Raw genomic sequence first — 16,030 nt, forward strand, 5'->3', positions numbered from 1 at the left:
AGAACATGTTTATTTTGAACCTTCTCTGCCATCTCTAGGTCCTGTCCTAAAACTGAACCCAAGTAGTGATGTAAAAACAGTTCTGGAAAGGTTTTATGCTCACCCAGATGTCCTAGAGATTATAAAGCTCTTTATTAGTTCAAATTTCCTAAGTTCTACCTAAAGTTGATGTTTGCATGCGTCAGTATCAATGGTAAAGAATGCTGATGTTAACTGATAATCAATCACATTTATGTTTCAGGGGAAAAATGGCCCCAGAATACCCTGGCTCCTGTAGAGGCCTGCCTTCAGGTGAGTGTCCTATACCTCTGCAGGAAGTAGTACAGTAATAGACCACTGTCATCTGTACATTCCAAATTCCAGGAGATTCTAATATTGAGCTTGAGAAGGAAGACAGAGGTGAGTACGTGGGACTTAGCGACAAGGCATAATTTTCCCGAGATACAGATATTTTAAACTCTTTTCCTCAAACTCAAAAAGGAGTCCTTAGAAGGACTAGAATAGCAAAATTTTTCAGAGATAATAAATCAAAAATTGTAAAATCCAAATATAACAAATGTTCTAAGTAATTTTAAGCACTGACGGAAAAATCATTTCAAAGACCTGTTAATAATATCAATTGTTTCTAAGTTAATACTTAGTAAGATGACCCATGGTTAACCCATGGTGATAGCTGTTTATTTTTATATGTTTGTGATTGACAAGTAGGTAGATATACTTAGAGGTTAACGTGAGTTTTCTATCAAAAAATCATGTTATAAAAATATAGGACATGCATTTTAAAAGTTTGTAAGGAAATTTTTTTAAAAAGACTTGAAAAAAGAAAAAAAAATCTCATTCTTACCTTCATTGAATATGGCCACTTTTGTTGGATAATACCCATCATCATTCTGAGTGTTTGTGAGTATGGGTTTCCCAGCTCAGGCAATAATGTCTAAATTTAAGAAATTCAAGTTTAAGTTTCAGTACAATTTCTGACATTTAGATAGAAGCAGAATGAGATTACTAGAATGTTAAAGTTAAAAAACATCCTTCTAAACCATATACGGAACTCTTGGCTTAATTCATTTACCTAAAAACCAAAAATATGAAAAAATGTACTAAAAATTATTCATACTTATCAGCATGCATTTCCACCAATGAACTCTCTTTTGAAAATAAAAATCCTTCCCTGGAACTTGACACATGTATATCACTGAAATGACACAAAGGGTGTTATGTTTTTTTACAAAGGATGTCTTTGACCCATTCACCATGATTTTAATCCCTTTGCAAGATGGATATTTTCAAGGCTATGTTGTGTGAGAAAAGGACACACTTTATTCCTTCAGCGGATCAGTTGCAGGACCCTGAGGCATTACCCCATTTGGAAAATGCTATCCAAGTACCACTGTTCCAACATTAAAATAAACCACCAAATGTGATTTCTCAAAGGGAATGTGGCCTCTTAGATTTCCCTGAAATCTGGTTCATGGTGAACAAAAGATAACTACCTAGCTGCATGTGGCCCCTGGGGGATGTGAAAGATCTGGATTTAGATTTCCTCCATTAAGACAGTAAAATGCTAATGCTTCTAAGCAAGAAGACACCAAGAGCTAATACATTATCTTTGAGTTAGCCATTGAAAAAGTGAATTAGAACATTTTACCACACAGTCACAAGTCTCAGGAAAAGATCATGGCCAATATTTTTCACAGGAATTGTTAAAAAAAAAAAAAAAAAAGGCAGGAAATTCATTACTTATATTCACATTGCACTCTGTGTATTCGTTGACATTAAGACTATTAAGATCTTTTTATTAAAAAAATAAAGTAAGTATACTTCATATATATGTCTCAAAGTGCCAACTGCCTCTAAAAAGAAAGTAACATTTAAGAATTTGTATATTACTGCAAAACTAAGAAAAAATATACTTACCATATCTGTGTTGACATGTGCAAAAGATGGCACGTTAAATATTCCTTGGATGAGTTCTGGTGGGCTACTTACTCCCAACCATAAGAACATGTTCAGACCATTAGCCAATAGGAATATTCCTTCTTCTGAAAGACGGGTCTCAGAGCAACGAATAGCAGCAGGTAATGTTGTACTCTTGACATCTAATGTGTGCTATGCAGGCAAAGGCAAGAGAGTTAGAAACTCCCTCTTTCTTCCCTTCCTTCTTTCCTCTCTTTTCTTTTCCCCTCCCTCCCTTCCTCCTTTCTTCCCTTCCTTCCAGTACATATTTAATGAGTTCCTACTATGTACTAGTCCTATCTACTACTATCCTACTAGTCACTAGACAATAATCCCTGCCTTGTACAGCTAACCATTTTCTGGAGGGAAGAAGAGACAACAAATAATCTAAGTTAAATATATAGAAATTTAGATGGTGTTAAGAGTTACTAAGAAAAGAAGCAGGAAATGGGATAGGGCATGTCCGTGGTGGCCCAGGAAGGCTTGTTGAAAAGATAACTTTTGAGTAAAGACCTGAGGGCATGCGTGGAGGGCCGTGGGGATATCTGGGGAAGGGCATTCCAGATGGAGGGAACAACTGGTGCAGAGGTCCTGAGGCAAGAGCTTATCTGGGATGTTCAAGGATCAGCAAGGAGGCCAGTGTGGCTGGAGTGGAGTGAGAAAGGGGAGAGTAATAAGATGAGTCAGACAGAAAGGAGGGCAGCGTAGCACAGGCAGCATTGGGCCAGGGCAGTAAGAACTTTGGCTTTTACTGAAATGCGAAATCCTGGAGTGTTCTGAGTAGCGCAGGGACATGAACTGACAATTATTTTAACAGGATCACTCTTAACTTCTGCACCAAAAACAGACTGGAGGGGCAAGCAAGGAGCCTTGTTAGGAGGTACTGCGGTGGTCCACAGGAGCGGCGACTGTGGTTGAGTCTGGGTGGTGACACACGGGGGTGAAAGGTGGTCAGCCTCTGGATTATCTTGGAAAGGAGAGCTGACGTGTTTGCTGATGGATGAGATGGGGTGGATGAGGAAGAAAGCAGCCATGGGTGACTGCAGGACGTTGGTCCTGAAGAACTGGAAGGAGGGAGGGGTGATAAATGGAGATGGGGAAGACTGCAGGAGAAGCAGGCGTGGGAGGTCCAATCAGGACTCAGTGTAAGATGCCCGTTAACACGCTCACGGAGAGATGCTCGGGGGGCTACAGGCACAGACACATCCACAGTTCAGGGCAGCGGTACTGCTGGAGATAGGAACTTGGGAACCATCAGTATAGAAATGTTGCTGAGAGCACAGGTAAGACCCCCAAGGGATTAAGTGTAGATGGACAGGAGAAGCTTCCCTGGACTGAGCTCCGGGGTACTTGAACAGGGAGAACAGGGTAAACTAGCAAAGGAAGCAGGAGAGAAACTGGGACAAATCAAGTAAAGAGGGTGTTTCCAGAGGGAGAAAACTGTGTCAGATGCTGTGGACAGGTCAGAAAAGAGAAGGACTGCCCACTGGATTTAGCAAGGCGATTTTAGTGGAGTGGTGATGTTCAGGTCCCCAAGAGTCTAGTTTCTCTGGCACATAGTTGATAATCCAATTTTATATGAAAATCAATTGTTTGTTAACAGTTTACATCTAACATTCATACTGATTGAAAGGATCAATAGCTTTTTATTTCCAACCTAATTTAACTCTCTAATTGCACTGAGAGCCTGGGTATGAGTTTGGATACAGGAGTTAGAAATAAGCCATCAGCCTTCCCCCCTCTTATCCCTCAATTATAACTTGTTAGGTCTCAAGGGAAGGAGTCTAGTCAGAGAGTACAGGGGCATTCACGACATCAAGGATTACCTTTAAATAAGTAGAATATATTGCCAAGTAAATTCTCTGAGGACAAGCACAGTTCCTTCCGTGTACAGTGTAGGTAGCCTCAAATATATGCTGATTTGTAAACCCCTGATAGCATTTGCTCAAGACTAATCATAGCCATTCTGATTAAATGTGGTGACTCTTAGACATTCATATACCGTCTAAAAACATAACGTGTGCACGTGAAATCCCATACACACACGTATCAGTTGCCTTTCATGCCGTAAGGCTGGATTTCTTCAACAACTTGTCAACTCACTTTTCAATCTGCCTATTCAATTGAAGATTACCAATTTGGGAATGAGGAAGGAAGAGCAGTCATCTGAAGGATCCCGTGAAGAACTCCTCAGATCCGCCCACCACCCACACGGACCCCGAGCGCAGGTTGAAGCGCATGCGCAGCTCGCCCAGAGCCCCGGCTCTCAGGCCCACACTACGCGTTGGGAAGCCATGCGTGACTCGTAAGTTTCTTGTTAAGAACGAAATGTTTCAGACATGACATATGGCAAAAGGCAAAATATGATTCCCTTCCAGACTCCTCTAGGAAATGCGCCAGCGCAGTGTGCTTACTATTGGCCGAAGCTGTGGGTAGAAGAAGAGCTGAGAGTCGGCCACACCCATGGTCATGACCAGCTGCCTCTGGTAGGCCCGCTCATCCGTTGAGATCTCTGGTCTGCTGAGCAGCACACAGTTTTTTAACAAACAGTTCATGTACACTGGCAATACTTTCATGGAATCTGGTAAAATAAGCTGGAAGAGAGAGACATTGGTTTCAGATGCTTGGTCTTTACCGAAAATCAAGACCTGCAGCACTTTACCTGTAAAATAGAAAGGTTTGCTGTTGAGATTGTGGAGAGGATTAAATGGTAACCCACGTAAAGCACCGAAACTGGCACAGAGTAGGTACTGAGAGAGCGGCAGGTGGTTTTATTTTCTCTAGTGCTCTAGCAGCTTGGTGTAGTGCTTCTCAGCACAACTCACCGCCGGGGGTGCCGGCCCAGGGCTGCCTCTCACCCGCTGTGTGACACTGAGCAAATTCCTTACCCTCTCTTTCCCTCGGTTTTCTCTTCTAAAAAAGGAATAATAGCCCCTCTACTTCATGATCATGGGGTTGTTACGAGGATTAAATTATTTCTAATTTGTGAAGCACTTACAATAGTGCGGAACAGATAGTATCATATACATGTTTATTAAATAAAATGAAATAAATAAGTTATTTCCTAATCTGTATTACCAGCTTCTACCTCTTGAGTTCAAGAACAGCATTTCCAACTGTCCACGAGATATCTCTTCCTCTATGCTCTTCATGCATCTGTTAGTCATAGACTCATCAGACATTGAATGAGTGCCACCACATCACAGGTTCTCTCAAAGTATCAAGGATCTACAGAGGAATGAGGCACAGTCCACATGCAAGATGTCTAATGTCCACTGGGGATGATATACATATAACAGATAAACCATAATAAGGAAATTGCAATACCAGTTATGTAGAAAATAAAACAGAAAGTGCTTCATGAATTTATTAGCTGTGTCACTACTGAATGCTAATGAAAACTCAAACTCCTACAATTCCACAAACATGTTCTTCCTGTTATGTTTCCTATTTTAGATATTAGAACTACCAGATGAACCCTAATTTCATTTTTTCTTTACCTTCTGTTAGTACATGAATTCTTTCTATTCTACCTTTATAATCCACCTGTATCTTCCTCTCCATCCTCTCTTTGGCTTGTGTGACCTCATTCTGACTTCATTCTAACTGCCTCAAAGTCCATACCAGAAAGTGACGCTCCAAATAATAACACAAGTAAACAGTTCTAGAAACACAACTTGATGGGTAAAAAAACTACAAATAATTTGTAATTTGTAAAGTTACAAGTAATTTGCCTGTGTGTTTAACCTTCTTCCCGACTCAATTTTATAAATACGGCTAAGAATCAAGATCGACTGATCTGAATGTCACTTCCTTCTATTTAACAGTAGGTCAATGGACAACGAAATATCCAAAAAAAAAAAAAAAAAGTATATATAGGGGATAATGATAATCTGCAAATAGAGATATCTGGTCTATAAATTCATGATTTCTTTTTAGCTTTCTATCTTAATGATGAAAAAGAATATATACTTATCAGAATCCACACCAAAAAGGAAATTTCCCTCAGGGCTCTGTAAGGATTTATTCCTCAACTTAAATCCCTTTATCACAGGTCTCTTCTCATGATCTATTAAGGAATGTGTAAACAGAACTTACTTCACTGGTTCAGGAAAACATATTTCAGAACAATCCTACTTTGTAGTTAGTTTTCCCTCTCAATTTTTATCTCCTTTCAAAGAACCAAAGACAGTTAAATAAATGCATGTTTCCTCATACGAGGAAAAGCTCTTTTCTTGTAATTTTCTCTCTAGCGTAAATTTTTTTTTCTTTTTTTAGGTTGAGGAATAATCAGTGTTCAACATTATATTAGTTTCAGGTGTATATCATGATAATTCATGTTTGAATATACTGTGAAATGGTGACCACAATAAATCTAGTTAATATCATCACCGTACAAAGTTACAGAATCTTCTTTTCTTGTAATGAGAACTGTTAACACCTACTCTCTTAGCAACTATCAAATATGCAGTTCATTGTTATTAACTACAGTCCCCATGCTGTACATTACTTCCCCAGGACTTATTTATAACTGGAAGTCTGTACCTGTGGAGCCCCTTCACCCATTTTGCCCCCCTTCCACGGCCCCCAGGCCTCTGGCAGTCACCAGTCTGATCTCAGTATCTATGAGCTTGGATTCTGTTTGTTTGTTTTTTAGATTCTACATACAAATGAGATCATATGGTATTTGTCTTTCTTTGTCTGACTTCTTTCACTTATTTAGCGTAAAGTATTTTTTATTTGACAACGTATGGTACTGGAATATGTCTTCAGACAAGGAAAATTAGGATTAAAAAAAAAAAAGAAAATTATTATCCAAAGGTATAGGACACAGATCATGGTCATATTCCAGAGCCATGTGGCTCCAATACTATTTCTGGGCTAATTACCAGTTAGGCATCGCAGATGTCATGGATTAAGAATGTTCTTAAGATTCCCATAGAGAAGCATATATGCACAGTTTTTTAATATCGTCTTGCAATTCATTGGTTGCTGCTCATTAATCAATCAGGTCATATTAAGACAGTTTAGAAATCTGTTGTCCTGAAAACCACAAAGAGGTGAGCTTGGCCCATGATGACACTATCAGGACTGAGAAATCCGATCAGAGGAGACCGGGTTCTAGAGCGCAGGGGGACGAGAACAGAGGAGCCGAGAAGGAAATGTGGCGATAAAGAGGAAAAATGGAGTTAGAGCGAAAGAAAACAGAGAGACAGTCTTAGTCAGCATTTTTGATGTGGGGAAGAAAATGTGGCAACAGATCGGCAATTAAAACCTTTCCCCGCCTCCTTGATCCTCTCCATAAATAATGAAATTATTCTCAGGGAGAAAAAGTGTGAGTGAGGAGGGAGTGGAAATTCATGAATCCACAGTTTAACTGAATTTGGAGAATTCTCTGCTTTGGGTTTTGAAGTAACGGATGTGGTAATGGAAAAAAACTATTACTTTACAGTTAAGGTCATGTGACTTGCCTTCTAAAGTCAGGGCACTCCCATATGATGTAATATATTTAAGTTCAGAACAGTGAGTTGTTAGATTTAATAAAAAAGAATCTACATTGCTTATGTAAGCTTAAAAATTTGTTTTAATGTTGTTTTTAATTATATGTCTTAACCCAGCATCTATCCTGTGACCCCCGCAAAGTGGGTGTCTCCTTACATTTTACACCTTAAGCACCTCTTCTGCATCAACCGAGTCCTGGCCCTGGCAATTCAGTAAAAGCAAATCTCCTGAGGTCCAGTATCACATAATCCAAGTATATAGGTCCTTAACAGTCTTGCTTGGATCAAGGAAACTGGGCTCTATAGTAAAACAGTGGAATTCCTTTACGAATTGCTCCATGGAAATTGTTTCTTGCAAGTGAACTATGGAAAGCCACCAAATTTGAAGTTACATTCTCTGAGGAGAACCTCAAGTCCAGCCATTCTGTTTTTAAATAATGGTATATTTTAATATATTATCATTATTAACAGTTTTATAATCTCTACATTTTCCCCACTCCATGATGGATAATCCTAGGTTAAAGGTACACTTGAAATGTGCTAATGGAGAAAGAAAAATCTCCAAAAGAACAGGAATAAGCTTTATCAGATTTTTTCAAAAAAAAAAATTGTCATCATAATGTTGTTACTCCAGAAACAATTCAACTGCAAACAGATGATCTAGTAGTAGAGTCAAACCTTTTAACTAAACCAGCAGCAACCGACCAGTTTCATTTCTTCCCTTAATAGGCAACAGATCTTTGACTTAAGGTCTCTGAATCTGGTTGTTTTAACATTAGCAAATAAACTTCCTGAGAGGACACTAACTGTACCTGTTCTTCTTCAACAATCCTTCCAAAGTATGAGACACTCCAGAGACAGAGTATGGAAACACTCCATGTTTCCAGAGCTCCAAAACAAGTAGTAAAACTGGGGAGTAAAGTGGTCTCGGTTGGACTATATCCAGGTGCACCTGGGGGGCTCTGTATATAGTAAACACGTGTGCTCTGAAACAGGACTGATTGATACTGGAATTTACTGGAGTGGCAAGTCCTCTGAATAATACAGAGAACTGACTTACACAGATTTAAGAGTTGCTTTTGTGATTATCAACAGGAGATGAAAGAATGGATGGCTACTTTAATCTCTCTGGACAGCACAGAGAGGAATTTTTGTGAAAAGTCCAAGCTAATAACTGTGTTTGTTTTAATTCCCTTCTTTACCCAGATTATGAATTTGGCCCCCAGATGTGTCTGCACTATCGCTGCTGCTGAAGGGCTGCGTTGGGTGGGCTTTCAGATGTCACTGTCGACAAGGAATTAAGCAGAAAGTTTTCCCATCTGTCACTTACTGTCTTCTCTTTAATCCAAACTCCATACTCAGATATTCAATACATAACTAACTATGAAAAACGGCATCTAGCTTTGATGGGGAAGAATATGAAAAAGAAAACAGATGTAAAAATAAATGTGGACGTGAGGTTCCACCTTTTTTTTTTTTTTGCTTTTTTGTGTGTTTTGTTTTTACGAGAGAGAGGTTTATTTAAAGGATCTTCTAAAATTTCAAATTACTAGATGAGAGAGACAATTTTTTCAAAACTCTTCATACCTATTATTCACTTTTAAATATAAAGAACTCCAAAATTTATAAATTATATTAGTTTATAAAATGTAAAAGAATCATTACTGCCATTAGTTCATGTCAACTTTGATTGTTGATAAATGTCCAAAAAGTATTTAAGCACCCACATTTCATAACTCTATATCCACCTTCATCCATGCAAAAGATAACCCCATTTATATTGACATTTCTTACATATAACATTCTTTTGTTTATACATAATGTAGTGACCCTCAACCCAATACACACACACATTTTTGGGTTCATGCATCTTGTAAAGCCACTAAGCATTTTAATGTTGGCTATAAATATACCACAGTCCCCCAAAATGGCATTGTCAGTCTTGGTTGTGTGGTTTACTATACAGCATCTAAGTGCCAGGAACATCATAAGCCTTTACTAGCAGAACGCTGAATGAACAAGTAGGTGTTTGTAACACTTCAGCACCTGAGGACAGCTGGTAACTTACCTGGCTGGCTGCAGATGGACTAGCACAGTTCTTCCGGTAACAGGCCAACATGTGGGCGGTCTGATTAACCAGAATTTCCCTGATGACCTTCAAGGGCTGGTGTAGAACTGCTTTAAAAGCTACTTGCACAAAACAGTGAAAAGGGCATCAAAGGTTTAGCTCAGAAATTGATCCCTTCAAATAATAATTTAAAAAATTGCTCTTCAGACCACTCAGCAAGGGATAACAGCATTTAAAAATGTTCACGCCATTCGTTAATGCTCTCCTCTTGACTAATTATAATTTAGCAAATGAGGAACAACAGCCTACCTATAACAATAGGCAGGTAATTGGTCCAGAATTTTCCTCAGAATATTAGAAACAGAACTCTGCACACACACAGAAAAGAAAGACCAGTTTACTACCTTCTGATCTTCTGAATTCTTATGGGCTGGATTGCTCTTTCTTCTAAACCTTAGTGTAGCATTTCAGTTGGGGTTTGGAGCAGGGAGGGGAGAAGCAGCCAGAAAACACCTCAGGCCCCTACCATTTCCTAATTATCTTGGTATGGATAAGCAAATTCAGTCTCAGGTGAGGGACCATCTTCTATTACCCTCGTGTCCCAGAGGGCACACTCATATACCATAATGAGTCTAAGTATCACCTTCCTCAATTTCAACTCAGTCCCCCTGGGAAAGAAACTTTAAACAAAACTGGATAGCACAGGCCCGACTCACTGCTCTCCTTATTAGTCTAGAGTTAGAAATGCTGATTATTCTCCCTCACCCTTTGCTTTTACAAATTCTGAATTTACCCACCGAAAGGCTGCACCACCGCAGGACCTGTCAGCTACTAACTCGATTAACCAACGAGGCCTGCCTGCATTACTAGGCAAGGTATACTGCACCCCAGAATTAACAAAGTGTTACCTGACTTGGCAAAGAAGTTGATAAGGGCATCAGTCTCGCAGCTCTTATAGAGATCAGCCAGCTGGGAGCTGCAGTTCAAGCCCAGATTGTGAATCCGAAGTCTTCTCTGCCCACTGACGGTCGTGTAAAGCACGGCACACTGCAGAGGCAACATCGAGGGCACATGTTTCTCTGGTTAACATATTCATCCAAGCTAGCCTGATCTTATTTACATTTACAGAACAGTGTGTACAGCCAAAAGACCTCTAAACTTTCCTACAGGATTTTTTCTATTATTGCTAAAGACTGAACAACAACACATAAGGGAGGAATAATGACCAAGTCATACACTGGGTTCTCATGTAGCATTTCACTGGTTTAAACTTAAGCTTTGATGGGGCTATTCACATGCACATATCTCTGTGCATTTCCACAACTAGTCTACATTTCCTAGCTCAGATTTTATTACCAGGGATTCAGGTCCAGAAATAATACCTTCATGTTCTCATAGTCCTCAAGGCTCACTTCGATTAAAAACGGACAACTAGGGCTTCCCTGGTGGCGCAGTGGTTGAGAATCTGCCTGCCAATGCAGGGACCACGGGTTCGAGCCCTAGTCTGGGAGGATCCCACATGCCGCGGAGCAACTAGGCCTGTGAGCCACAGCTACTGAGCCTGCGCGTCCGGTGCCTGTGCTCCGCAACAAGAGAAGCCATGATGAAGAGTGGCCCCCACTTGCCACTAGAGAAAGCCCTCGCACAGAAATGAAGACCCAACACAGCCAAAAATTAATAAATAAATAAATAAATAAATAAATTAATTAATTAAAAAAAACGGACAGCTAGCTTTGGTGATGTACTTAGGGTTTTGTGTGTGTGTGTGTGTTTTTGTGTGTGTTTTTTTGTTTTTTGCGGTACGCGGGCCTCTCACTGCCGTGGCCTCTCCCGTTGCGGAGCACAGGCTCCGGACGCGCAGGCCCAGTGGCCATGGCTCACGGGCCCAGCCGCTCCGCGGCATGTGGGATCCTCCCGGACCGGGGCACGAACCCGCGTCCCCTGCATCGGCAGGCGGACTCTCAACCACTGCGCCACCAGGGAAGCCCTTAGGTTTTATACTAATAATATATGCATACATTTCAAAAATGCAAACAAGTAACCATTTCCCCAAATAGGTGTGATTTTAAAATAAACATTAGAGTTTTTCCTCAACTTGATGCCAATCTCTCCTTTCTCTGAGGGTGATGCTCGTGTCTGAAAACTATGACCATTAGAATTTCTCCTGTTTTAATTCAGAGTCTCCATGGCTTCTCGTTAATCTTATTTGCTACAAAGCCAAATCCTATTGTTACTTGCTTCTGATATGATAACACGTCTCAGCAATGGTGTCTGGCACACGGCAGTCAGGAGTGCAGCAGACCAGTGAGTGAGTGCGTACTGATGCCGGTCATTCTGACCTCAAGTCTGCGGGGCTCTCATGCAAAGACATACATAATCGTTACTTCACATAAATAGCATATATGAATCAGTATGGAGGATATACCACAGAGGGCTCTAATCTAGTGACTTTTGCCTTTGGAGGAATGGAGTTGAATTTCTTTACACAGAGACTAACACAGTTGGTGGCCCTGGAGTCTCCCCCACTGATCACTGTCAGTAACAAACTACAAAGCAAAAGATGGGAATACATTTTAGATCACCTGGATTAAGGCTCCACTGTCTTCACTGAGTTTGTCATCATGCTTGAACTCCACAGTCACTGCCTTGTCACAGTCAATGGCTGCCATCTCTACATCGGTGGTGTTGTTCATATAGATGCCACCAAAGAAGTCAGTGGCTCTGAAACCTAAGGATGAGGGAAAAGGGAAATTTTGCTTCTCCTTATTTTACTGTTATTTTCTTTGTTGGCCTGTTAATGAGTTTGAAGAGGAAACAATTATACAACAGAGACCTGAAAAATAATAAAAACGAAAAGTACCTGTGCTGGTACGAACCCTCATAATAGCATCAAATCCTATTTTCTTCTCAATATCATTTCTGAGGTCATTCAAAAATTGCTGGCTGTCCAAGTGCACCTAAAAAATAAAGTATGATCATGCCCACCAGGTGGCGGCAAAATACTTAAAATAACAATTCTTTTTTAAACAACTCTTGATTAAAACCTACTTTATCCAGGAATCTCAGAAAGGGTTCTGAAAGCTTTTTCAGTGTCATTTCATTTATAATCTTTGGTCTTATCAAATCCCTCATCTAGTTCCTGATATAAATATGTAGCTAGGCAATGGAAAATAACTGCTTTCATCAAAATACAACTAGATGATGAACACTGTCATTTATGTTGGGGCGTTCCCCCTCCATGTTTCCCTCGAGGTACATAACTTAGAGGCGCCCCCCAACCTCTTCTCCTCAGGGGAGGGCAGGTGACTTATCCAATTTCTAAGCTTGGAAAAAGGGACTGGGCAGGCATAACTCGGCCTCTTCCACATCCTCTTTCTGGGGAAGCAGTCTGCCTGCAGGAAGCACAGTTTCCTGGCCCTCAGTACAGTAGCAGGGGCCAGGAGTCCGCAGGAGATGCTTTCGTCTGTGCCGCCCTGTGCCTCGGTGTAAAGTTTGTCTCACTGAGGGGAAAGAAAGCGCTAGCAAGCCCACTTGCCCACAGACCTAGGTCCGTTCCAGGGCTGGCATTTTGATCGTCTCTTGACTCTGTCTCTCAGTTCAGGGTTGGAGGGGGCGGGGGGGGGGGTAACATGAACTGACCCGCCCCATATCATAACACTTTAAAACAAATATATAGTCACTTTTAAAAACAATACCTTAAATATATTTAATATAAAATATCAAGATTTTATATTAAATATATTTCCCCCCACCATGGAAGCTTAACGTTGACATTCGCCTCTGAGGCTGAATGAGTCAATCTGTGGCCATACCTTAGGAAGCAGGCAAGCAATTCTTAACCATCTGTCCATCCTTTTCCATCGGACCTAGAACTTACATTTGTCGGCTGCCCACAGGGGGCACAGCTTTCTCACCCTCAGATCTAAGCACCAAAAGTAAACCAGCAGTGGAAAACCGAGGCGAACAAATTGCTGGCCTTTACCTGGAAATTGTTGTACTTGTAGAGCGTTCCTCCCGTGAGCTGAGGCACAAGACCCAAGGAGGCCACGTCCACGTACTGACTGGGGAAGAGGAAGAGCGTCACGCAGCAGCCGTGAGCCACGCAGTCCTTGGCTAGAGGGTCGTAGACATTTGTCTGGGGCTGGAAAAGGATCTGAAGAGAAAGATACACAAAGGGAAAAAAGAAAACCACGTAATGTGTCTGGTTTCTGTTTTTAATTTCTATTGAATTCTCACTGAAGTTTTTTAAATGAATTTTTTTTCCCAGTTAAGTGCAGAAGAAGTGAGCCGTGATAATCGTCAGCGCAGAGGCCACGTGTCGAGCACCCCGTGCGCCAGGCGTGTGCCGTGTTTAATGCACATATGTGCGCAATGTTATCTGATCCTCCGACAGCTCTAAGGAAGCTGACGTTTAGTCCTCCCTTTCACAGGCCGAGATGGGGCAACTTGGTTGGTGTCACGTGGCCGCGGCTGGATGCTTACCTCACGGTTTATCCTTTCCCCGGACTTGTCCCCACGGCTACACCGCCAGAGAGGGTCTGAGCAAAGCATACTTTGAGCCCCAGGCCCATCTCCGTCATGCCTCAGGAGTGCTGTCATACGGGACCGTCCACTACATTCGCCCTCTACACCCTGATCTTCTTTCTGCATTTCCCCTCCATTTCTTCCATTCCCCTAATAGTCTTATCACTCAGTCTCTTACACCGATTATACATGAAAAAAGTTTGAGACCTTATCTTATTTCAGTCATGAGTTTTTCTAGGAATATACAATTTCCTAAATTACTTACAATTCAAAATTTTCCTACAAAATACAATGTCCTGTATGTATACATTATATGTAGCTTCTCCCCCTTTCCTATACAAAGCACACACTCCCTCTCCCTTTATTCCATTTTAAGAACTGACATATGGACTTCAAAGGGCAACTGTTCACAAATACCTTCTCTTTGTCCGTATTAATCAGTTTTTTGTCATCTCTGTTTTTGAGCTTCCCTGGTGCTTCCGCAGTTGGCAAGGAGGAATGGAAGATGAACAGCTTCCCGGGACAGTCAGCTGCCTGGGGGAAAAAAAAAGAGTCTTGGGTGGAAAGTTTTATTTTAAGGGACTCAGGAAAGTAAAATATAAGTACTTTCTATGAGCCAAGCACTGTATACATCTCATTAATCCTCACAATAACCTTGTGCCTTCTATAGATTGGGAAACTGAGGCTCAGGGAGGCTAAGTGATTTGCCTAAAGTCACACAAGTTGTAAATAAAGGAGCCAATTTTTTTTGGCGGGGGGGCCACACCGTGTGGCTTGCAGGATCTTAGTTCCCTGACCAGGGATCGCACCCGGGCCCACAGCAGTGAAAGCACCAGGTCCTAACCACTGGACCACCAGGGAATTCCCCAAAGAGCCAATATATAAATGTAGGTCTCTATACCATGATGCTTTAAACACCTATTAAAATGATGTGTCCAAGTAAAAGTACTTTCTCATTTAGCCAACAGTAGTCTTTCAGGACCAGGTAAATCCCCTGATGATAGGCTTCCCAGGATCATGACGCAATACAAGCTCTTCTCTGAAATCATTAGTCAATACAGATTAAATCTGAAGGGGGACTTCAAGGAAGAATGCAGCGGGGGTGTGGCAACAGCAGACACAAGGAACCAGCTATCAGGCAAGATGACAAAAGGAAAAAATGCGGGATCAACATCACACTATCCGTAGTCCCTGGGAAGCAACAAAAAGCCCAGGGAGGCTCCATGAAAGTCAAATCAGCATTAAAAATATTTTAAAATCTTATTTAGGGAGCTAAGAAGTTAACCTACAAGCAAAATTCACTGAAATTAAATGATTCAGTATATTGCCCCTCTCCCATCTTGCCTCTCTCCAAACCACCCAGGCACACTGTTGCCTTGAAATAATTTCAAGGCAACTGTTCTGATCACATAGGTGGCTTTTCTCCTTAAGACTCCTGAAGGCTTTCCATTACAGGATGAAGTCCACATTCCTTTATTTGGGTGGGAGCAGGAAGGCCGGGAAACAGTGAGATGTGTTGCTTCCCACGTTCACTGTGTGCAGCTCTGCACCAGACCCTTTGCGCACATTTCTTATTTAATACTCACAACCTGGTGACAGAGGTAGTAGTGTCTGCATGTTAAGGATAGGAAAACTGAGGCTCATCCAATTTGGCGAGGTCACACAGCCTGTGAACAACAGTTCTGAGGCCCTTTGGAGTTTAGTCTGAATCTGTCTTTCCAGTCTAATCTCGCCCCTGACCATCCCCTGCACTGGAAGTTGCAGCCACACAGCCTTCTTGCTTTCCTGGAATACACCACGTGCTTTACACACCTCCGTATTTGTTCCCTCGGCCTGGAATCCACCCTTCCTTTTCCTTGGCCTGGAGCTGTTGTTTGCAAAGATGCGGTTTAGCGGCACACACTTGTGTGCCTGGGTCAGCTGCAAGATGTGAAGTCATTTGCTACTGATAATAAGGTACTTGGGTTTGTGAATAAGTTCC

General features: G+C 41.4%; 1 protein-coding gene across 2 annotated transcripts in view; it reads right to left on the bottom strand.

The window, feature by feature from the left end:
- SEC24D (SEC24 homolog D, COPII coat complex component) overlaps nt 1-16,030 on the bottom strand; it is a 112,092-nt gene that overhangs the window by 4,378 nt on the left and 91,684 nt on the right. For both annotated transcript variants that reach the window (XM_007107837.3, XM_007107836.3), the window contains exons 14-22: nt 14,467-14,583; nt 13,508-13,678; nt 12,386-12,482; nt 12,108-12,253; nt 10,434-10,572; nt 9,526-9,644; nt 4,371-4,550; nt 1,918-2,109; nt 845-934 (exon numbers count right to left, since the gene is read on the bottom strand). In XM_007107837.3, the coding sequence (XP_007107899.1) occupies nt 845-934; nt 1,918-2,109; nt 4,371-4,550; nt 9,526-9,644; nt 10,434-10,572; nt 12,108-12,253; nt 12,386-12,482; nt 13,508-13,678; nt 14,467-14,583 (1,251 nt within the window). The remainder of the gene's footprint in view (nt 1-844; nt 935-1,917; nt 2,110-4,370; nt 4,551-9,525; nt 9,645-10,433; nt 10,573-12,107; nt 12,254-12,385; nt 12,483-13,507; nt 13,679-14,466; nt 14,584-16,030) is intronic.

Source organism: Physeter macrocephalus, chromosome 7, assembly GCF_002837175.3.
Source record: "Physeter macrocephalus isolate SW-GA chromosome 7, ASM283717v5, whole genome shotgun sequence".
Taxonomy (NCBI): Eukaryota; Metazoa; Chordata; class Mammalia; order Artiodactyla; family Physeteridae; genus Physeter; species Physeter macrocephalus.